The sequence below is a fragment of the Microtus pennsylvanicus genome, chromosome 1 (assembly GCF_037038515.1).
Source record: "Microtus pennsylvanicus isolate mMicPen1 chromosome 1, mMicPen1.hap1, whole genome shotgun sequence".
Classification (NCBI taxonomy): domain Eukaryota; kingdom Metazoa; phylum Chordata; class Mammalia; order Rodentia; family Cricetidae; genus Microtus; species Microtus pennsylvanicus.
This window is the reverse complement of record NC_134579.1, coordinates 119629590-119652950: the sequence shown is the minus strand read 5'-3', so window position 1 is coordinate 119652950 and position 23361 is coordinate 119629590. Positions and strand designations below refer to the sequence as shown.

The 23361-nt window shown below is 46.6% G+C and overlaps 1 protein-coding gene across 3 annotated transcripts in view; it reads right to left on the bottom strand.

The window, feature by feature from the left end:
• The window catches only part of Ksr2 (kinase suppressor of ras 2), a 367153-nt gene extending 344063 nt beyond the window's left edge, over positions 1 to 23090 (bottom strand). For all 3 annotated transcript variants that reach the window (XR_012911504.1, XM_075981914.1, XM_075981904.1), the window contains exon 1: positions 22110 to 23090. Coding sequence is in view for 2 of the 3 variants with exons in the window: in XM_075981914.1 (XP_075838029.1) it covers positions 22110 to 22289 (180 nt within the window). In the remaining variant the exon portion in view is untranslated. The remainder of the gene's footprint in view (positions 1 to 22109) is intronic.
• Positions 23091 to 23361: the final 271 nt, after the last annotated feature.

Here is a 23361-nt window from a genome sequence, read left to right as displayed (position 1 = left end):
GTCAGAACTCAAAGTCTCGCAGTGAAGAACAGGTCTCCCTTAGTACCTGGGGCTTCCGCCAGCATTCCTCACCCTGCCTCCTACCCAAATCCCCTCCCTTCCAGGGGCGGGGCTTCCGCTTCCCCCAGCCCCCACCAGCCTGAATGCCCTATAACTCAGCCATTTTAAACTTGGTCTCTTAGTCTCTCGGCCCAGGGGCCACCTCTCTTGGTTCGTGGCTTCTCTCTTGCTCTCCATCCCCCTCTCTCCTCTCATGATCCATTTTAGTCTGCAAGCCATGCTCATCCTGGACTCTTGCCTTCGCCGGCTTTCTCCCTTAAGTCTATAATAAAGTCTTCTCCACACTTGAGGAGTCCTCCTCCCTTTTAACTCACTTTTCGTTCCAGATGCCACATGGCCGATGTCTGAGAACTGCCGTCCCTGTCCAGACCATCAGTATTGTGACCTCCAATTCCAACTAACTTGTTCTTAGAGAGGGTGGAGCCGAGCACAAGCTTTAAACAGACAGATGTTGGGCACTTCAGGACTTGGGAGGCAGGGCCTGGAGTGTCTTGAGTTCAAGGTCATCCTCAGCTTTAGTTCAACCTGGGCTATGTGAGACTAAAAGAACAGAAAGGAAGAGAAGGAGGGAGAGGGATACCTGTGACTCTTCAGACTGTCCTCTGCGGTGTTTTCAGAGGTACCTGGGGAGCTCAGGCAAGCGTCTCCCCACAGTGACTGCTTCAAGGAATACAAAATTCGTTTGTGTATTAATATTTTCGTCTGTTTTTCAAGGAAATAACCTGGTTAAGGAATGGCCAGCAGGAGGATCTGACTCTGTTTTAAGAGGGGAGCACTATCGTTTATTAGAAATACAGAAATGCCGGCAATGATGGCACATGTCTTTAATCCCAGCACTTGGAAGGCAGGGGCAGGTGGACCTCTGTGAGTTTGAGGCCAGCCTGGTCTACCCAGTGAGTTTCTGGACAGCCAGGGCTACACAAAAAAAACCCTGTCCCAAAAAAAAAAAAGATAAAAAAAGAGGGAAGAAGGAAGGAAGAAAGAAAAGGAAAGGAAAGATGGGGCTGGAGAGATGGCTCAGTGGTTAAGAGCATGTACTGTTCTTGCAGAGACCAGGGTTCAGTTCTCAGTACCCACACTGGGAGGCTCACAACAGCCTATAACTTCAGGACATCTATACCTTCTTCTGGCCTCTGAGAACTTGACATGCATGCACATAAACACACACAAGAACACACATACACATAAATAAAAATAAATAAACTTTGTAAAGAAATAAGTACAGAAATTTACTGAAGGCAGAAATGCTACAACGTTTGGAGGATGTTTTCAAATAATCCGGGGTAGTTAAAGGGGGAGACCATGGTTGAGTGACCACATGGATTACTGTGCTTGTGCGATAGGCACACTATAAGATCCACTGTTGTCCTGGCTACAGCCATACAGGTTCAACGTGTGTGTGTGTGTGTGTGTGTGTGTGTGTGTGTGTGTGTGTGTGTGTAATGTTTTCTAGCCTTGTTATATTTTTTCCCCGTTTTTGGGACAGTCCCTCATTTCCAGGCTGGCCTCAAACTCACTATGTATCCAAGGCAGACTCTAAAGGTCTGAGTCTCCTGCCTCCACCTCCCAAGTGCTAGGATTGCAAGTGTACAGCGTTAGGTCCCAGGAAGTGCATATGTCTAGAAACAGCAATTTTGGCCGAGCTCAAACTGGACTATAGAAGGATGCCTGGCAGTTATATAAAACTCAGTGTTCCTCAGGGGCTTCTGTCCTCTGGCGGCAAGGACTTGTGGCTCTCTCTTGACATAGCCCTGTGACTGCACATAAAACCTGTGCTGTCTCTAGGCTCCTCCAATCCCCATTCAAGACTCCCACAGTAGCTCCTTGGCCTTCTCACCTCTCCCCCATTCCTGCTGCACTGTGTTTAGTCCCAAGGCTGTTCCAGATCCCCCTTCTCTTTATAATGGCAAGGTTTTTCAGCACCCACTACTCTCCCTTGTCCCACAGATAGGCCTGACCATGTCCAGCCCACTTTTCTCTCTATGCTGGACTCTTCCAGATGCCTCTGGCTGTTCTCTCTCTTACTCACAATAAAGACCTTCCTCTCCATTCATGGAATGGCCATTTCAGAACTTTCTTTACTGTGCCCCTCCAATACGTGCACCACAACACCTGGGGATGGAATCCAGGGCTTTTTGCACACTAAACCAGTACTTGCACACTAGGCCAGCACTTGCACACTAGGCCAGCACTTGACCCAGTCATGTTTCTTGTCACGTTCTCCTCAGAGATGGAATGAAGCTACCCCATTAGGTCACCAGTACAAAGCCAAGAATTCATTGGCTGCCCCTCTTTTCCAAGCTGAACAATTCAAGCCTGATTTTTTAAAAAATTTTATTGTATGTATTATTTTTGTGAGTATGGTCTCTCTCTGTGTCTCTGTCTCTGTCTCTGTGTGTGTGTGTGTGTGTGTGTGTGTGTGTGTATGTGTAGATTAGAGAACAAGGGCCTGCTTCTTTCCTTCCATCATAAGTTCCAGGGATCAAACTCAGTTGTCTCGCTTGCAAGGCAAGGGCTTTTGCACCTGCTGGGCCACCTCACTATCCCTATATGTGTCGTTTTATTTATAACCTACAGGTGTATTAGACTCAGAAAAAAAAATCACAAATACCACATGCTACTAACACGTGGCTCCCTCCAATCACCACACTGTGGGTCCTTACTTTCTTCTTTATATGAACACACATACACGCACGGGAACACGCACATGTGCACACACAGAGATTTACAGGGAATTTGCTGGTACTCTGGACTGGATGACGGCAAAGTCGTATTCACTTCCTATCAAAGATCATGAATACAGCTGTCACTTCATGACCAGAGCGACAGCTCAGGCATGTTCCCACGGGGACATCAGCACCAGGAGATCTGCAGGAGTTGTCACACACTGTAAATTCACCCTCTGCTCTAAAGGCTATCATACCAAGGAGACACAGGTATTGTGAGTTAGAACTCTGAAGAGAGATCCAAGGTAGAAAGTTCACCCAACAGGCTTGAGGTCCCAGGTTCAACCTCCAGTACCCCCACCAAGAAAAGAAAAAAATTAATACTTGCGTGTGCTAGTCACGGTTACTATTGTTATGATGAAACACATGACCAAAAGCAATTAGGAGCAGAAAGAGTTTCTTCACTCACAGTTCCATGAAACAGTTCATCATCAAAAGCAGTGAGGGCAGGAACTCAAGCAAGACAGGAACCTGGAGGCAGGAGCTGATGCAGAGGCCATGGAGGGTGCTGCTTCCTGGCTCCCACGGCTTGCTCAGCCTGCTTTCTTATAGAATCCAGGACCACCAGCCCAGATGGTGGTCCCACCCATAACGGGCTGGGCTTTCCCCCACCAATTACTAAGAAAATGCCCAACAGCTGGATCTTGTGGAGGCCTTTCTCAATTGAGGTCCCCTCCTTTCAGCTAACTCTAGCTCGTGTCAAATTGACATGAAACCAGCCAGTCCACTGTGTCTAACAAATTAGAGGCCAGTAACGCAAACCAGTGATAAAGAGAGCACTCGCCTAGCTTGGGCAGGACCGTGGGTTTGGTCTTAGCACTGCAAAACAAAAAAGTGAACACACACACAGCCTAAGAGAAGCACCCTCATAGTGTCCGTGACCATACACGGTTGATGTTGACGGTCTGCCTGGTTTCATCTCTGTTGTCATGACAAAAAGCAGCTTATTCAGGTTACAATTCCAGGTCACAGACTGTGATTGCAGGGAAGTCAAGGCAGGAACTGTAAACATCACATCCACAGAGCAGAGAGAGAATATCTACACAGATGCTGGCTTGCTAGCTTGTGCTCAGCTAGCTTTCTCCTCTTATATGGTTCAGGAACCCCAGTCTAGGGGATGCTGCTGCACACAACGTACTAGGTCTTCCTGTATAAATTCACTGATAACGGCAATCCCACACAGACATGTCCAGAGGCCAACCTGATCTAGGTAAATCTTCATTAAGATTCACTTCCTAAGACCTGTATGAGAAGAACTTTAAATCTTTGAAGAAAGAAGTTGAAGAAGACACCAGAAAATGGGAAGATCTCCCATGCTCTTGGGTAGGTACCAAAGGCAATCTACAGATTTAATACAATGTCTATCAAAATCCCAGCAAAATTCTTCACAGACCTCAAAAGAACAATACTCAACTTCATATGGAAGAACAAAAAATAACCAGGATAGCCAAAACAATCCGGTACAATAAAGAAACTTCTGGAGGCATCACAATCCCTGACTTCAAACTCTATTACAGAGCTACAATACTGAAAACAGCCTGGTATTGGCATAAAAACAGAGAGGAGGACCAATGGAACCGAATCCAAGACCTAGATATCAATTCATGCACCTACAAACACCTGATTTTTGACAAAGAAACTGGAAATATAAAATGGAAAAAAGTATATTCAACAAATGGTTTAGGCATAACTAAATATCAACATATAGAAGAATCAAAATAGATCCATATCTATTACCATGCATAAAACTCAAGTCCAAATGGATCAAAGACCTCAACATAAAACCATAATGAACCTCATAGAAGAGAAAGTAAGAAGTACACTTGAACTCATTGGCACAGGAGACCACTTCCTAAATATAACCCTAGGAGCACAGACACTGAGTGAAACAATTAATAAATGGGACCTCCTGAAAATAAGAAGCTTCTGTAAAGCAAAGGACATGGTCAACAAGACAAAATGACAACCTACAAAATGGAAAAAGATCTTCACTAACCCCACATCAGACAGGGGTCTGATCTCCAAAATATACAAAGAACTCAAGAAATTGGCCATCAAAAGAACAAATAATCCAATTTTTAAAAAGTGGGGTACTAGCCGGGCGGTGGTGGCGCACACCTTTAATTCCAGCACTCGGGAGGCAGAGGCAGGCGGATCTCTGTGAGTTTGAGACCAGCCTGGTCTACAAGAGCTAGTTCCAGGACAGGCTCCAAAACCACAGAGAAACCCTGTCTCAAAAAAACCAAAAAAAAAAAAAAAAAGTGTGGTACTGACCTAAACAGAGAATTCTCAACAGAAGACTCTAAAATGGCTGAAAGACACTTAAGAAAATGTTCTTCAACATCCTTAGTCATCAGAGAAATGCAAATCAAAACAACTCTGGGATTCCATCTTACACCTGTAAGAATGGCCAAGATCAAAAACACTGATGACAACTTATGCTGGAGAGGATGTGGGGTAAGAGGAACACTCCTCCATTGCTTGTGGGAGTGCAAGCTGGTACAGTATGACGATTTCTCAGAAAATTAGGAAACAACCTTCCTCAAGACCCAGCAATAGCACTATTGGTATTGCTCAAAGGAAGCTCAACCGTGCCACAAGGACATATGCTCAACTATGTTCATAGCAGCTTTGTTTGTCATAACCAGAACATGGAAACAACCTAAATGCTCCTCAACTGAAGAATGGATAAGAAAACTATGTTATGTTTACACAATGGAGTACTACACAGCAGAAAAAAAATAATGCCATCTTGAAATTTGCAGGCAAATGGATGGAGCTAGAAAACATCATATTGAGTGAGGTAACCTAGACCCAGAAAGACAAATATCATATGTGTTCACTCATAAGTAGCTTTTTGAAATAAAGCAAAAAATAAAAACGAAAACCAGTCTACAATTCACAATCCCAGAGAATCTATACAACAAAGAGGGCCCTAAAAGAGACATACATGGATCTAATGTACATGGGAAGTAGAAAAAGACAAGATCTCCTGAGTAAACTGAGAGCATGGGGACCATGGGAAAGGAAAGAAGAGAAAGGGAGAGGAAGGGAAGGGAGCAGAGAAAAATGTATAGCTTAATAAAAACAATAAAAAAATGCTTCCCAGGTGAATCTAGGTGTCCCGTGGGCTGATGACAATTGCACACAGTGATGTGATGGCTACATGCTTCCACTGAGTCTCACCAACCATGTCCCATACCGGTTTAGAGCATCAGAGTCTAATGATACCAGCCTGAAGCTAACGTCTGTGTGTTTGTTCTCGCTATTTATCATATTCATTTTGTTTGCAGGCAGGGTCTCACTCACTGTACCTGGCTGACCTTGAACTCACTGCAACCCTGAGATTACAGGCAAGAGCCACCAATCGGAACTGTTCTTATTTTAGAAACACGGCAGAGAACACAAGAATACATCTTGAGATCAGAAGACAATCTGCAGGAATCATTTCTCTCCTTCTACCACACAGCTCTGGGGATAGAACTTGGCCGTCAGGCGTGGCAGCAAGCACCTTTCCCGGTTGTGCCATCTGACTGGCCCAATATGGATATTTTGTAACTTGAACCCCAACTGATCCCCTGAAAAAGCTTCAGGGAATAGTCACAAGCAGCCACCACACACAGCCATGCACTATGCACAGCTCCTAACCAGAGGTTTCCCAACTGCCCCGCAGCCTGATTCATGGAATGTCGACTTTGGAAAAGGAAAAGCAGTTTCCAGTTTCCTCCCGAAGTATGCTCATCCCTGCTAACAAACAGCACTCACAGAAGCGTTATTCACAACAGCCAGAAAGAGGAATTAAACAGAGTGGCTCTTGACTGATCAATAGATAAACACACTGGACCGTGAAGGCCATGGAATATTATTCAGCTATAAAAATGAAGTGTTGATCAATGCTATAGCACAGATGACTTTGGGGGACATTGTGCTGGATGAAGAATGAGAAAGGCCGTTTTCTGTATGACTCCATGGATATGAAACATCCAGAGCTGGCAAAAGACCTCCCTGTCAGGCGGGAGGCGGCTTTGTGTGATGTCACAAGACATTGAACATGCACGGGAAACTGCCCACCGTACCCTGCAAACCGACTAGAATGCTGATCCTACCTGACATGCATTACAAACCTCAGCTCCCAACAACCTGTGAGAAAATAACCCCGAAGTGGCCACATCAGGAACCATGGGAATAGTTTACAGAGCAAGGGAAATTGCTAAGGATAAGAAAGAAGTGTTAATAAGGTTTGAAGAGCAAGTCAAGGGCTGTAGACAAGGCTTGATGGGTAGCATGTTGCCTCAGACACAGAAGTCTCTGGGTTTAACCCTAGCATATGCCTGTAATCCTAGCACTCAGGAGACGGCAGCAGGAGGATCAGAAGTTTAAGGTCATCCTTGGCTACATTGATTTAAGGGCAGCCTGGGCTACATGAAAACTTGTCTCAAAAGACGGAAGGGTGAGAGATTCTGTGGGAAAAGGTACTACCTCAAACCCCAACATGCTGAGTTCCCATCATAAGACCCACAGGGCCTAAAGAGAAAACTGTGTGCCCCCTTTACCACACACACATGCACATACACACACATACACACACAAAATAAGGGCAAAAATGATCTTAAGAAGAAAAAGTCATCAAGTATAATCATTCTAAATGTAAACGCTTAAAACAGACCAAAATACATAAAGCATAAACTAAGAGGACCATAAAGAAATGGAAAAAAAATCTACAAAACATAGAGGGTGTCAAGATTCCTCAGTCTATAACCAATGGAGCAGCCAGAGAGAATGTGGGCATCAGAGAGAGTATAAACAATCCCATCAGAGCCCGGGGCTCACGTTTACAGAGCACTGCACACACCAACAGCAAAATACTCACTCACTGCAAGCACACAGAGGCAAATTCACCAAGACAAAGTAAGGAACCTTAGACATCTGAGAATGGAAAGCGCACAAACCATAACCGGATTAAACTAGAAAACAAAGGGAGACTCCTAAACACTAGGGATTTGGTCACACACTTGGAAAGATTGTCTGCATTAGGACCAGGCCTGGTAGCCCATGTCCTTAGTCCCAGCACTCAGGAGGCAGAGGCAAGTCTACAGAGCAAGGTCCAGGACAGCCAGGGCTACACAGCCTTGAAAAAAGAAAAACAAGAGACATAAAGAGGAGAGCAAAGTAAACCCAGAGAAGAAAACAGGGGTGGGTGCACAGTTAGAGCAAGTTTTTATTGCTGTTGTTGTTGTCTTCAGAAATTGGAAGAAAAAAGTGATAATAAATGAAACCAAAAGCCCATCTTTCTGAAAAGGTAAAATTAGAATGATAAGCCCTGTCCAAACTGACAAAATCAGGCACAAACAAGGAGACATCACTATAGATCCTATGGGCACCAGATGGGCAATAAAGAAAAGCATGAGGCCTCTGTAGACGCAACAATTTAAATAAAACTTACCAACCAACTCCTTGAAATCACAAGCTACCCAAATTTACCAAGAATAAATTATTCTCTCTCTCTCTCTCTCTCTCTCTCTCTCTCTCTCTCTCTCTCTCTCTCTCTGGTTTTGGTTTTTCAAAGCAGGGTTTTTCTATGTAGCCCTGGCTTCCCTGGAACTTGTTCTGTAGACCAGGCTAGCCTCAAACTCACAGAGATCCGCCTGCCTCTGCCTCCTCTGAGATTAAAGGCGTGCACCACCACTGCCTGCCGCTGCCCTCCCCCTCCCCCAGGTTTTACTTGATCTTAACACTATCGAAGAAATTTGATTTGGGGATTGGAGAGATAGCTGATCAGTTAAGAACACTTGTGGCTCTTCCAGACGACCTGAGTTGGGTTTCTGACACCCATATAGTGTCCCTCACAACTGCCTGTAACTCCAGCTCCAGGGGCTCCAACACTCTCCTCTAGCCCCCATGATCACACACAAAGTAACGCACATGCATAAAGACACATCCACACAAATAAAATAATAAGAATAAATAGTTTTAAATTTTTAATTAATTAAAAACCTTTCATGAATAATTAAAAATAAAAGCATTGTAAAGGAAACAAGCTGTACTAACTGATAAAGAAAATAAACTATATGACCATACTAATTGGCCAAGGAAAAGCATTTGACCAAATGTAAACTCAGAGTGAACCAGGAAAGAAAAGAATGTCTTAATCTTTTAAAGGAAAGGTTAATATACCAAAACAATATATTTTAAATACCCAAAGCAAACATTATTATGATGGAAAAACTGAGTGTTTTCCCCCAAAAGACCAGGAGCAAGGCAGGGACGCCAGCTCCCACTGCTCCTATTAAACATCACAGTAAAAGTCTTAGCCAGTAAAATGAAATATTTAAAAATACAACTATCCCTATCTGCAGACAGCGCAATTGTCCCTGTACAAAATTCCCACAGCATCTACATTTTTAAAAATTCCTAGTATGTTTATTCAAATCACAAGATGTAAGGTCAACATAGAAAAGTTTCACTTGGAAAATACACTACACATAGCTGGAGTTACCTACAGTCCACATACAAAGAAAAAACACGTTAGTTGTTCTGAGGATTTCATGATCAGACATTTAACTCTTGGTAAATTATCAACTACAGGTCTTCTTAAGGGGCATGAAGAAGCCACTTAGAGAAACATAGCTCAGGTAACTTTGCAGCAATAGTGCTGATCGTTCTAAGTGTGACTGTCCCATCCATCTCTTCTATCTTTTGTTCACTTGCTTTGGGAAGATAAACCCTCTCTGACATTGTTAACTGACATAGAAAACATAAAGCTTAGAAGGAAACATTTTAATTAAATTGATTTATTAATGTGAAAAAAAAGAAAAGTTTCACTTGCATTTCTAATGCTAAAAAGCAACAAAAGCAAATGAAAAATCTCTAAGTCATGTCATTTAATACGAATGCAAGACTAAAATGAAACACTTGGGCAACTGCATGCAGGACCCACACACTGAACACCCTGTGCCAACACCACACCGCCTTGACTGTCGTAGTGTTAGACTAATGCTTAAATCAGATGGTTTCAGTTCCTCCTAACTCCTCTTTCTCCTCCTCTGCCTCTCTTCTCTTCCTTTCTTCTCTCCTCCTGCTGCTTCTTCAATACTGTTTTGGCTACTTAATTCATTCCCTTTTCTTTTTAGAATCAGCTTGTTTATCCTTATTTTTAAAACCCTGTTATAGAAGTAGAGAGATGGCTCCATGGCTGAGAGCTCTTCCAGAGGACTTGGATTTGATTTCCAGCAACCCTATGATGAACCACAACTGCCCATACCTCCAGTTCCAGGAGATCAGATGCCCTCTTCTGACTTCCACAGGCACCAGGCACACAAGTAATGCACACACATCTATGCAGGCAAAACACTCCAGCAGGGCTGGAGAGATGGCTCAGAGGTTAAGAGCACTGACTGCTCTTCCAGAGGTCCGCAGTTCAATTCCCAGCAACCACATGGTGGCTCACAGCCACCTAAAATGAGACTTGGTGCCCTCTTCTGACATGAGGTATACATGCAGAGAGAACACTGTACACATAATAAATAAATCTTTAAAAAAACCCTCATACATGAAATTAAATAAAGAAATCTACAAAAAAGAAAGTTTATAAAAAGAAAGAAATTTGACATCAAGGAGCTATGGAGATGGCTCAGACACCAAAGTGCTTGCTACCGTGAGGACCTGAGTTTAGGTCCCCAGAAATCATATAAAAACCCAGGTATAGCATGTGGAAGAGACAGGAGGATCCCTGTGGCTCAATGTTTAGCCAAATCAGTGAGCTCTACATTCAGTAAGAGACCCTGCCTCAAAAAATAAGATGGAGAATGAATAAGGAAGACACCTGCAGCAACCTCTGACTTCCACATGCATCCACATACGCAAGTACACATACACTGTGCTCACACATACAAAGAGACACCACATATCAGCACACCACACCACACCTCATACATGCATCTAGGTACGCGTGTCAATGAAAATTAAATTTTTTTAAAAGAAAAAGTGGGTATTGGTAAAGGTATAGGTAATTGATCCTACAGTCCAGATACAATAAAACAGAGGAAGAAACAGTCTTTGGAACAATATACCCAAAGTGAGGAGGGGGAGAAGAGTATGCAAAAACTGACTCAATACATCATGGGTCTAAACACGGGTTAGCAGATGCAAGGCATTTACAGTCAAAGACAGGAGGCATTCTTTGAGGTCAGTGGAGTTCTCAGCCAGAACGGCAAAAGATACAATATACAGAAGGCACGACTGATCATTTCTGTTTCATCGTAGTTTATAAGTTCTGCTCTGAACAGGGCATGGTGGCGCACACCTTTAATCCCAGCACTTGGGAGGCAGGTGAATCTCACTGAGTTTGAGGCCAGCCTGGTCTACAAAGCAAGTTCTAGAACAGCCTGGACTGTTACACAAGCAAAACCCTGTCACGAAAAACAAATCAACCAAGCAAAAAAGAAAGTTCTGCTCTGTCCAAGACACGATTTAAAGAAAGCACGAAGAGCAGGAGACAGAGCTTGTTCCGGGCCTATAAAGAACTAAGTGGGAGAAAAGTCTCTGCACATTTGTTTTCTGATGCCCTGATTCAAGTCTTGACCAAAAGTAGCTTTAGGAGGACAGGGTTCATTTGGCTAAAGTTTACAGTCCATCACTGAGGGAAGCCGAGACAGGAACTCACTGAAGGAAAATGGAAGCAGGCACTGGAGAAGAGGCTACAGAGGAAGCTGCTTGCCAGTTTGCTTTCTGCCTCTACTCAGTCTGACCACAGAAACATCTGATGGAGGTATTTACGCTGCTGAGGGTGTGTCAAGGGAACAACCAATATTGGCCACCATAGGCTTGAGCCTACATGTTCTCAACGAGCATTTACGGGGGAGAGACATCAGAGCGGCACCACTGGAAACTGTTATGTTGATACGCTGATACGAAAGGGACTGGGAAAGTACTGGGGGCTGGTGAGATGATGCTGACGGTCAGGGTGTCGGTTGCCAAGCTGAAGATCTGAGGGTGCCCCACACCCACAAAGCATAAGGAAAGAACGCCTAAGAGTTGTCCTCTGCTCTCTCTCCATATGTGCCACAGCACCTAAACTTCCCACCCTGATACACACAAACGAGTAAATACAATTAATACAATTTTAAGACAAAAATAAACGGTGCTTGTGGTGGCTTGAATAAGAAAGGCCCCGCAGCTCATCTATCTGAATGCTTAGTCGTCAGGAATGGTAATGCTTGAGAAGGATTAGGAGGTGTGCCCTTGTTGGAGAAAGTGTGTCACTGCGGGGGGGGGGGGGGATGTTGAAGTTTTTTAAAAGCCCAAGCCAGGCCCAGTGTCTCTCTCTTCCTGCTGCCTGTGGATCTGGATGTAGAACTCTCAGCTACTTCTCCAGCACCATGTCTGCCTATGTGCCGCCATACTTCCTGTGCCATGATGACAATGGACTAAGCTTCAGAAACTATAAGCCAGCCCCAGTTCAATGCTTTCTTTTATAAGAGTTGCCACAGCCATGGTGTCTCTTCACAGCAATAGAACAGTAGCTAAGATAGAGACCATCCCAGGAGCTGGTGAAGCCGAGGAGCTTCATGCCAATAGCATGTCAATACAGATGCAGAGGGTGGGGCTTATGAAAAGCAGTTATCAATCCCTATAATCTGGCCACTCCACAACTATGTTTTTATCCCAGAGAAATTTAAAGTTGAGTTCACATAAAACAAGTTTGTGGGGCTGGGGAGATGGCTCAGTGGTTAGCAGCACTGGCTGCTCTTCTGGAGAACCCCAGTTCAGTTCCCAGCACCTACATGGCAGCTCATATCTGCCTGTAAGTCCAGATCCGGGGATATGGTGCCCTCACATAGACACACACACACACACACACACACACACACACACACACACAAACACATTTACACACAGAGGAAGTACTGCCCTGTGCAACCATGTGGATTTGAATCTCACAGACATTGTGTGAGAAAAAAAAAAAAGCCAATCTTGAGAGCAACCTACCCAGTGATTTCATGCATAGAACATTCTTTAAAAGAGTATGAGAAACCTCAGGGAGTAAAGGCGATTGCCACCAAGTCTGAGTTCACTTCCCAGGACTCACAGCATGGTGGGAGGACAGAACTGAACCCCACAAACTGTCCTCTGACCTACAAACACACACTGCAGGGCATGCACCAATGTATACATACACATGTGTATGCATGTGTGTATCACACATACACAATGAAAACATAAATGTAATTAAAATGTTAAAAGCAACTTTTTGTTATGTTAAAAATGCAATAAAGTTCCTGCTCTAATAATTTTTAAGTTGGCAGCTCAGAGGTACCAGGTGCCCTGGAATGGCGAGGAATCACCTCCACTATCGGCCCCAAAAGGAGTTCAGTATCTCCAACAGGATTCCATGAACATTCCATCCCCATCACAGGGACTCCTCACAACCAGCACACTGAGTCTTCTGCTCTACTGTCTGTGTTTAAGTCCCAGCACCCAACTCAAGGGGAAGGAAGCGGAGGAGAGGAGAAGGGGGAAGAAGAGGGGTAGGGAAAAAGGGGAGAAGGGGAGGAGAGGAGAGGGGAGCACCACTATTCCTCACACAAATATCCCTTATGCCACTAACGTTGTTTGAAACTTCTCATCTCCTTAAGGAGAAAGGCACCAAGATACATGTGAATTAACTTTGAGAGAGTTAAGCCAGTATATGTAAAATATTATCATTTCTACATACCCCGTATAAAACATTACTGAACCTCTTTCTGTTCGTTGCTGTGCTCTAAGAGATTAGAACCCTCGGGCAGTCCGATCTCGGGTAGGAACCCACCACATCAGTGAGCGCGGGTCTCTGTGACCACCTTAGGTTGTTTCCATTTCAATTTAAGGACTGTCACTCCAAAAGACAGTGGTCGAACAATATTCCATCATTACAGCCATTATTAATCTATAGCCATCACCTCCATCCACATCGGAAGTAGCCCCTGCCCCATATCTGCTCTGGTCTCACCTCTTTCTCTTCGGGGCAATGCCACCCCTGGAGAATACAGGGTGACCCACGACCTGTTCCTTATCTGTGGCTCCCTTGCCACAATGGCTTGGGTTGAACTGATTGCTTTAAACCTCTGTAAATTCGCTTGTAAAACTGGATCGACCACAGTTACAGTCATGACCAACTGGGGAGGCATTCCAGCCAGCCTGGAGGAAACCTGCAGGAGAAAATCACTCCAGGCTTCACTTTCCTTCTCCTATGTGTGTCCCTTGTCTCTTCCCATCCCTCAGCTGCTTCAGCCTCCATCCCAGCCACCTAGAGCCCTTAGTTGCCTCTGGTCTCGAAATATCTCCCCTGTCCCAGACCCACACTGGGTGGAAAGTGGGGAATAGGAAAGTTAGTCTGTTCTTTTCCCCAAAGTTGAGTGGGGACCTAGAAAACTCCACAGTTAGAAGCCATTCCAAAAGTCAGAGGTGGACAGTGAACCCCTCAGACACAGTTTGCCACTCAGGATTCTGAGAATCTCTACAGTGGAGTTGGGGCTGAAGGGGAGCGTGGGGTTGGATCAAAACCAACACCTTAGAAAATAAAATATGCATTCATGATGAAGATACGGGAAGCAGGCCTTTTCTCACACTGTTCATTGAGAACAATTTGATAAATCTTATTAAAGGTCCAGAAATATGACCTTTGACCTAGCAGTTTCACTTCTAGGGACCAGCAGGCAAGCCCCAGCCATAGGATGTCCAGCACACGCTCATCACAGTGGAAAGTCACACAAAAGCACCTATCTGTAGAATTTTAGTCAGGGATGTGGAACAGCCTAGAATAATATGCAACCATTGAAAATAACACTTGGGGGAGGGAGACTGGAGAGATGGCTCAGAGGTTAAGAGCACTGGCCACTCTTCCAGAGGTCCTGAGTTCAATTCCCAGCAACCACATGGTGGCTCACAACCATCTATAGTGGGATCTGATGCCCTCTTCTAGCATAAAGATAACATGCAGATAGAGCACTTACATAGTGAGGGAGGGAGGGAGGGAGGGAGGGAGGGAGGGAGGGAGGGAGGGAGGGAGGGAAAGAGAGAGATAAAAAAACATTTTAGGGTTTGCGAGATTTCTCAGTGGTTAAATGTGCTGCCAACAAGCCTAGAGACCTGAGTTCAATCCTGGAACTCACATAAAGATGGCTAAAAGAAATCCAAATTCACAAAGTTGTTCTATGACTTTTGTACATGTACTGTGGAGCGCACGCACACACACAGACACCCCAAACAACACCTGAATAATAGGAAAGATGTACTTGGTATAGGGAGTGGCCACTCATCTTGGGGTGGCTTTTTCTGTAGGAAAGATCTATGCAAAGTGCGTGCATGTGTGTGTGTGCAAACCTGGGTCCTCAGGTACTATTCACCTTGTTTTTTGAGAAGTCTCTTCATTAGCCTGGAGGTCACTGAATAGCCTACACTGGTCATACAGCCCTGGGTTGCTGTGCCAGAGACCCCTTGCCCTCAGCAAACCTAGTCTACTCTTCTTCCTGGGCCCACAGCCACTGCAACACATACAAACACACACACACACACACACACACACACACACACACACACACACACACGACCTTCCCAGGAAGTTGCAACTGAACTCTAGCTCAGGGAGGCAGGCGGATGTGACGAGGATGACCTCAGGAAGGAGGTTGTTAAGCAGTTCTGACTTCTCAGCACTCTCTGCCCTTCCTAGAAGTAAAGGAAGATGATACAAGTTGGAAAGTTGCTGCCTGAGAGAACAGGGGTCAGTCAACCCACCGGGAACTGATTGTGAGCAAGGAAGCCACCACACTCTATTAGAGTCTAATTATCACAGCCAATCCCATTTAACTTGGTGGCCACTCCCACCAAGAATGGGGGGCCCTGCTCCCCTCCCCGGCATTCAGGCCGACCACAAGACTCACCCCAGCTCACAGGACACAGTGGAAACAACATGGTGCCACTCTGCAGCCTCATACTCCCTGGCAAGTGCTGTCCTTGCTCTCCTGGGACACTAATACAATAAAAGTCACCCAGTCATTGCCCTGTGAGGCTCATCCTACCCCAACCCCTTCTTCCAGCTTCATGTGGCCCCATGAAGGAGGTCAGACAAGACTAGCAATAGAATCGCCAACTGGGCACAGCCCACAGACTCACAGGAGTCTGTCTCGAGGAAAGTCTGTCTTAAGCACAGACTTTCCCAAATGAACTTAAGTCCAGGGAGGACTCATGACAAAGAAACCAAGAACTGAGGTGGATGTGTGGAAAGCAATTATGGCTAAGTACAGCCATGAAGCCTGTACCACATGAGATGTCATGGCATCTGCCCTTGTCCCCCAAAGCCATCACTTCCCTCTCCTTGCACTCTGACCACCACAGAGCCAGCTCAGAGCCATGTCCCTGTGCACGGCCAGAGCCTTCCAGACCTCATGTCACTTGATCACCATCCAGATGACCCCTGTCTAATCCCATTCCTCCTCCGGAGCAAGGATGAACCAAGTTTCACCCGTGGCCAGTCTTGTCAGGTCCCAAACTAAGAATAGTTCTTTTATATTTTTTAACATATAACAAATCAAAAGAAAAAGAATACATCATGGTATATGAAAATAATATCAGGCCAGGCTGTAGTGGCGCACGCCTTTAATCCCAGCACTCAGGAGGCAGAGGCAGGCAGATCTCTGTGAGTTCGAGGCCAGCCTGGTCTACAAGAGCTAGTTCCAGGACAGGAACCAAAAAAAAACCTACGGAGAAACCCTGTCTCGAAAATCCAAAATAATAATAATAATAATATCAAACTCAAAATTCAGGGGCCACGAATAAAGTTTTACTGGGAAACTCCCCCACGCCCCACACCTCATTGTCGACTGTGGCTACTTCAGGCTGTTAGCTCGGTGAGCGTCTGTGAAACTTGGGTACACAAATCCTAATGTATTTGCTATTCAGCCCTAAACAGAAAAGGCTGGCTAGCCCCTGCTATAGACTGTCAACAGACTTGCTGTCAATCATCTTTTTACAGTATTCACTCCAAAATCTCTAAAGATGTCTATCTCCTCCCACAAAGGGATGCAAATGTTGAGTGTGACTCCCCTGTGCTAAGTAAGACCCCAGGAATCAGGGACTTGAGTTCATTTCCCGTGACATTCCATCAGGCGCCCTCCATCCTGAGCAGACCAGTCCCTGTGCAGCACTGAGAAGTCTAACGGGCCACAGGGTCACCTTTGCTACAATCTCTACCCTTCCCATCAGCCTTTCCACTCTAAATCCCTACCTCCCCAGTCAGGCAGGCCTCCCTCACTGCCTGGCTAAGTTTCCCCAGGTGGATTCTACGAAATAAACACCCCCAGGGCAATCCTTGGGAAAGGCAAACAGCCCAGACTGTCCTCTCAGAGGCACAGTGCGCACAGATGCCAGGGCAAAGGCTCTGAGAGGGCATGCACTCCGTGTTTCCAAACCCTGCCCGAACAGAATTTGTTTTGCCCACAGAATACGTGTTGCATGGTCGCTTCCGGCACAGGACTAACATTCCACATAGCCGTCATGCTCCCTACCATGCTCAGAAATGCCACTCAAGCTCTTCTGCACCCAGCCACTCTCCTGTCATTTATCCCGCACCATCCCCTGCTGACCACCATCACTTTCCACAGGCTCCTGTGTTTGAGCACTTGGTCCCCAACCTGTGTCATTGCTTTAGAACGTTGTCGAAGCCCAGTGGTTCCCAATTTTCCTAATGCTGTAACCCCTAAATACAGTTCCGCATATTGTGGTGACCCCCAACCATAACATTATTTCATTGCTACTTCATAATTTTTGCTACTGTTATGAATTGTAATGTAAATATCTGATATGTGGAATATCTGATATTCAACCCCAAAAGGGTCACAAACCAAAGGTTGAGAACCGTTGCTTTAAAACTGTTGCTTAGCTGATAGAAGTGAGTCACTGAAGGGCGAGTCTTAAGTTTGATATCTGCTCTCTGCTTCCTGACTACTGACTGAACAAGACCCACCGCCTTATGTCTCTGTCACCACGCTTTCCCATCCTGATGGGCTGTGACTGGTTTGTTTGTTTGTTTGTGAGACAGAGACTCATTATGTAACCCTGGCTAGCCTCAAACTCACAGAGATCTGCCTGCCTCTGCCTCCCGAGTGCTGGGATTAGAGGTGTGTGCCACCACCACCCAGCAACAAACCTTCTTTTAAAGTACTTTGCAACAGTATTCAGTAGCAACGAAAGGAAGAGTAATAAATACAATCTGCCTATGCCCTATTGTCTGCTTAGTACCTAATGACACTTTAGCTCATTGGTGTCTTTGAAAGTGTCACCATTGGCGACCCCTACAACTCCCGCTGAGGCAGGAGTTATTACTCAAGATTGTCAGTTTGGCTAAAATGTTTCCCTTCGTATCCAACATAAAGCAGAGCAGCTAGGAGGCCAGCCTCTCTCAAACTCCACAGCACAGATTTTCTTCTCCATCAAAATATCCACTGATATCCCAGCACTCAGGAGGCAGAGGCAGGTGGATCTCGGTGAGTTCGAGGCCAGCCTGGTCTACAAGAGCTAGTTCCAGGACAGGAACCAAAAAAGCTATGGAGAAACCTGTCTCGCACAGGGGTCATCCCGGGCAAGGAAAATGATGGCATTTCCACTGCTCTCTGTCCAGCCTCCCTTGCAGCTAGAACATTTGACCCTACTACGGCCAAGAAAACAGCTGAATGTTGCTGTTGAGAAGGAAGGTTACCACAGGAAAGTCTTTGTTTCCTGAAACCAAAAATGTGAAGCTTTCATCTCTCCACACTCACAGAGTCCTTCTCTTTCCTGCCTTAAATGCGGATATGACAGCTGGAGCAATGGAGCCATCTTGAACCAACCGTCACAGAAAAGCCATCAGAACTTCCTCCAGGTTTGGCCCTCATCGTCACTTTACTGAGAAGTAAACCTCTCTTCCCTACCAAGAAGAAGGCTTTGTGAAGGCCAAGTTCATGTGGCGTGTTTTTATTTCTTGAGGAGTGCGCACTGATTATCATCCATATGTTCAGGTTGGTGTTTGTGAGCAGAGAGTTGTCACCCTCAAACGGCAGAAACAACAGGGAACTTGTCTCTCAACATGTGATGCCTTGAGCCACCTTGGGATTCTGCCCGAAAGATGGATATCATCAACCTTGACAGCCATGAGCCAACTAAATCACCCACATACACAAGGGCTGGCAAGGTGACAAACACTTGCCTTGAAAACCTGAGGACCTGGGTTCAATCCCTGGATCCAAAGCAGAGTGTGTCCTTGTACTCACAAGCACAATAATCAAAGTTCAAGGTGATATTAAAACAAAAATAGCTGGTGCACACATTTATGTCCTAATGGATCAGGGGTTTTGTTGTTGTTTGATTTTTGCTGTTGTTATTTGTTGTTTTTGTTTTTATATTTTTCAGAGTTGCACAGGCTATATTAGGCAAGATCTCCACCCCTGAACCACAATCCAGCCCTCTCTTCCTTTTTAATTTAAGGCACAGTCTCTCTATGTGGCCCAGGCTAGCCTTGGACTCTCCCTCCTCCGGTCCCAGCTTCCCAAGTACTAGGATTACAGGTGTGTACCACCGTGCCCAGCTTGGATAAGTAATTCATAAAGTAACCCTATCAAAACCTGAATCAGAAACCTGGGGTTTGGGGTTATAGTCAGTGGTGGAGCCCTTGTCTAGCTTTTACAAGGTACCGGGATCAATTCCTGGCACCACCAAGGAAAAAGTATACACAGAAGCACACTGTCTGCTTACTAAATGCAGATTCCTGGGCCCTCTTTCCAATTTCAGCTAAATTAGAATGTGCCCACACTTTAGCCAGCACCCCTGTGAGACTTTCAAAAAAGCTCGGGAGGAAAACTCAGTGAATGCAAACATGAAGTCCAGCAGGAGCTTACCCTCCCCAGGGCTCCTTCCCTACCCCCTGGTCCTAGGGACTTAGAAAGTCAAAGCTGACATAATTGTTCCAAAACAGTCACCGGGCAATATGGATCAAGTGACTGGTGTGTCCTGTGGTACCCTCAGAAGAAAGATGTGTTCCCTATTGTGCTGGCTGGTTTTATGTCAGCTTGACACAAGCTAGAGTAATCTGGAAGGCAGGAACCTCACCTGAGAAAATGCCTCCATTACATCCAGCTGCTGGGCATTTTCTTGATAAGTGATCAATGTAGGAGGGCCCGGCTTGTTACGGGTGGTGTCATCCCTAAACTGGTGAAAGCAGGCTGAGCAAACCATGAAGGAACGCCAGTAAGCAACTCCCTCCATGGCCTCTGCACCAGCTCCTGCCTCCAGGTTCCTGCCCTGACGTCCTTTGCTGATAAACTATGATGTAGATGCATAAGTAGTATAAACCCTTTCATAGCCAACTTGCCTTGGTCATATTACTATTATAGCGGCAGTAACCCTGACTAAGACGCCTGTGATTCCAACTTCTTGACCAGTGCTCCTGTCCTCCAGTTTCAAATGTAAACCACCTTGCAGAGAGACAACACAGAACCAAGTACCCACTCTTGTTTTGTGTGTTTGCACAGTGTTGGGAATTGAACCCAGGGCCTTGGCATGCCACAAAAGCACTGGACCACTGAGCTACACCCCAGCCAGAGTGCCCAGCTCTGGCTCATCAGAGGACGGAATAGAAGGGAACCCGTGAGAAACTTAAACTGCAATGATGATCCCAGCATGGTGGGTTCTTTTAGAGGAGACGTGGTGGCCTTCAGGGGTTATCCATATAAGCTTTCCCAGGTATAGCTCTGAACCAATCTACTGTGGGCCCCCGTGCAGAGACCAGGGCTGGGCTAACACATCCCACACTTTTTCTTCCAGCAGCAAATGTTAACTAAACCTTCTCTCGCTCTCAAAACCCTGAGAAAGGCGACGCCTGTGCCTCCCAACACACATGCCACATGGCTGTTTATCTGATTCCATCTCTGGGATCGTGTTACCGCCTGACAGGTGAGCACAGACATATATCCGAGGGTGGCAAGCGCTGTATTAAAATCTACAAGCACAAACTCCTCTTTCCAAATGATAATCTCCTGCGTATTGATTACCTCCCCAAATTTAAAACCCCACTGGAGAAATAAAAGTGAATCAGAGAGGTGCATTAAGATGACCCGCCAGCCAAGACTTCAGGCTTCAAGAACTCACAAGCCAGAGACCAACCAAACCACTAAGCTCCATGATACATGGCCACACCACTAAAAGGGAAACCCTCCTTTGCTCTGATCTCCATGGCCACCACCCCCTGGCAAATGCCAGCTAGTGGGAATTCCCAAATTAAATAAAAAATTGTGGACAGCTGGGCCATTTTGTGGGAAGGATGGTGAGGGGGCTGGATCTGTCTGACATTTTGAACAAGGTGGACACCCAAGGATTTCAGAACACCAGGCCTTTCCCATAACCCTGAAAGTTTCCTCTGAGAAAACGACCTTCGAAGGAAAGTAGTTCCTTCCACCTCTTTGTGGTGACTTTGTAGCCATCCCTGTCACTGTCTCTCAGCAAACTGCTTCCAACTCCACTCAAGTTCTGTTGGAGAGATGCTATTAAGAGCCAAACACAGCTCCTCCCCCCGGCCCCCCATCCACCAAGTCTCACCAAGACAACTCAAGAGGATTTCCCCCACGCCACCTAGTGCAAGAACCACCCAGGCAACCGTAATATTGTTTCTTTGTACACATTTTGGGCCTGCATTCACCCCCTTACATCAAATGACTATGTCAGAAACGGGTAGTTCCCTGGGGACTTTTTGTCATGCATCTTATGTATATGGGGGGTGACGGGTGAGACACAGAGCAAAGGGTCGAATCTTTCAGGCAGCCCCATCAAACCAGTCAAAACCACCTTTGACCACCTGCAGAACGCACAAGGTCACGTGGGTTCCCTGCAGCCCCTACTGTGCCATCAGCACACAAGCCCTCCCGCCCCGTGGCATATAAACAAATCCCCAAACGCAAAAAAAGAAAAGAAGAAAAAGAAAAAGAAGAAAGAAAAAAGAAAAGAAAATAATAATAAAGTGAAACTCCCTCCTCTCACAGGAAAGAATAATCATGGCAACAGCTACAACCCATAATAATAAATACGGAACAGCAATTATTACTGCTACCACCGCCACACACACAGACAACAGCCGCACTGGGAAGGGACATCCGTGCTGGCTTTGCCAGGTAATAAATCATAGCGCATCATTGGTGCCCACCTGCTTCACCCTTCCCCTCCCCAGGCCCTCCTTCCGCAAACAGAACCCCAAAGGGATGGGGTAGGACTGGAGAAGGGGAAAGGAAGGCAGGATTGCCCCCCCCCATCCCAGGCAACACCTACCTCCAGGGTCCGGATCTCCTTCTGCGTGAGGTCGTTGGAAGCTGCACACTTCGTCCTAAGCCCTTCCAGATTGGAGATGCTCAGGTCTATCATGTTCTGAACCAGCTCGCACTGCTGCAAGGCTTTTTGCAAACTCAGAGGTTGCTGTTCTTCGCTTTTCGTCATGTTTTCCTCATCCATCGCTTGCTCTGCAACCCCCCTTCCCCTCCTCCTCCTCCTCCACCTCCTCCCAGAAAGAAAAAAGGGGGAGGGAGGGAGTGGAGGTAGAGGGAGTCCACCCCCCTACGCCTCTCCAACCACTGCGACTTCTCAGCAGTGTCTCCTGAAGAAACCCAACATCTCACACAAGCTTGAGGGGGTGGGGGTTGGAGGAGGGGACAAGAGCCAAAATTTATTATTATTTTTTGGGGGGGAGTATCAGGCAGTCTGCATTAGAATGTCCCTTGTCTCTCTCCTCTCTCTTTCTCTGTGTCTCTGGTCCCTAAAAAGGGAGAGATGCCCGTTTGTCAGAAGCCAACCAGGTGGTAGGGTGCAGTCTGTACACTTAGGAGGAGGAGAAAGAGAAGGAGGGAGAGGAGGAGGAAGGGGAGGAGGAGTGGAAGGAGGAGGCAGAGGGAAATAGAGCTCACGCTTCGCACACCGGCTCCGTGAAGGGCGGACTTATATGTATATAAATCTTTTTGACCGGCTGGATTTTATGTCAAAAAGGAGCGCGCCTGCCCCCCTCCCGGTCGCGGTGACACGGCATGGTCCGCGGGTCTCCACGCTCAGCGCACTCTCAGGATGCAGTGCGCACGACTGGCGCGGCTGCGGCGCCCACTGCGGCTGGCTGCGGTCTGCTCCCCGCGATAACACTGCTGCTGCTGCTGCTGCTGCTGCTGCTGCTGCTGCCGCCGCTGTCGCCGCTGCTGCTGCTGCCGCTGGGCTCCAGGGGTGAAGGCTCCTGCCTCGCTCCACACCGACATCTTGCCTGTCAATCACAGGGCGGGGTGGAGAGCGGAGCGAGGGATGCAGCGCCGACAGACGCCGTGCGCGCAGCCGGTCCCCGGGTCCCCCCACCCCGGGCGCGCCTGGGACCCGCTGGCGGCAGGCGGCGCGTGCACCTGCCCACCGGGCCACCGTCCAGCCTGGGAGGCCGGGTCCTTAGGGACTGAGGGGCTCGCGTGCGGGAGCGCAGCCGCTACGATGCGGTGGGGGTGGGAAGGGGGGGCGGGCTGGTCCCCTAGGTGGCGGGGAGGCCCGGCCCGGGGGC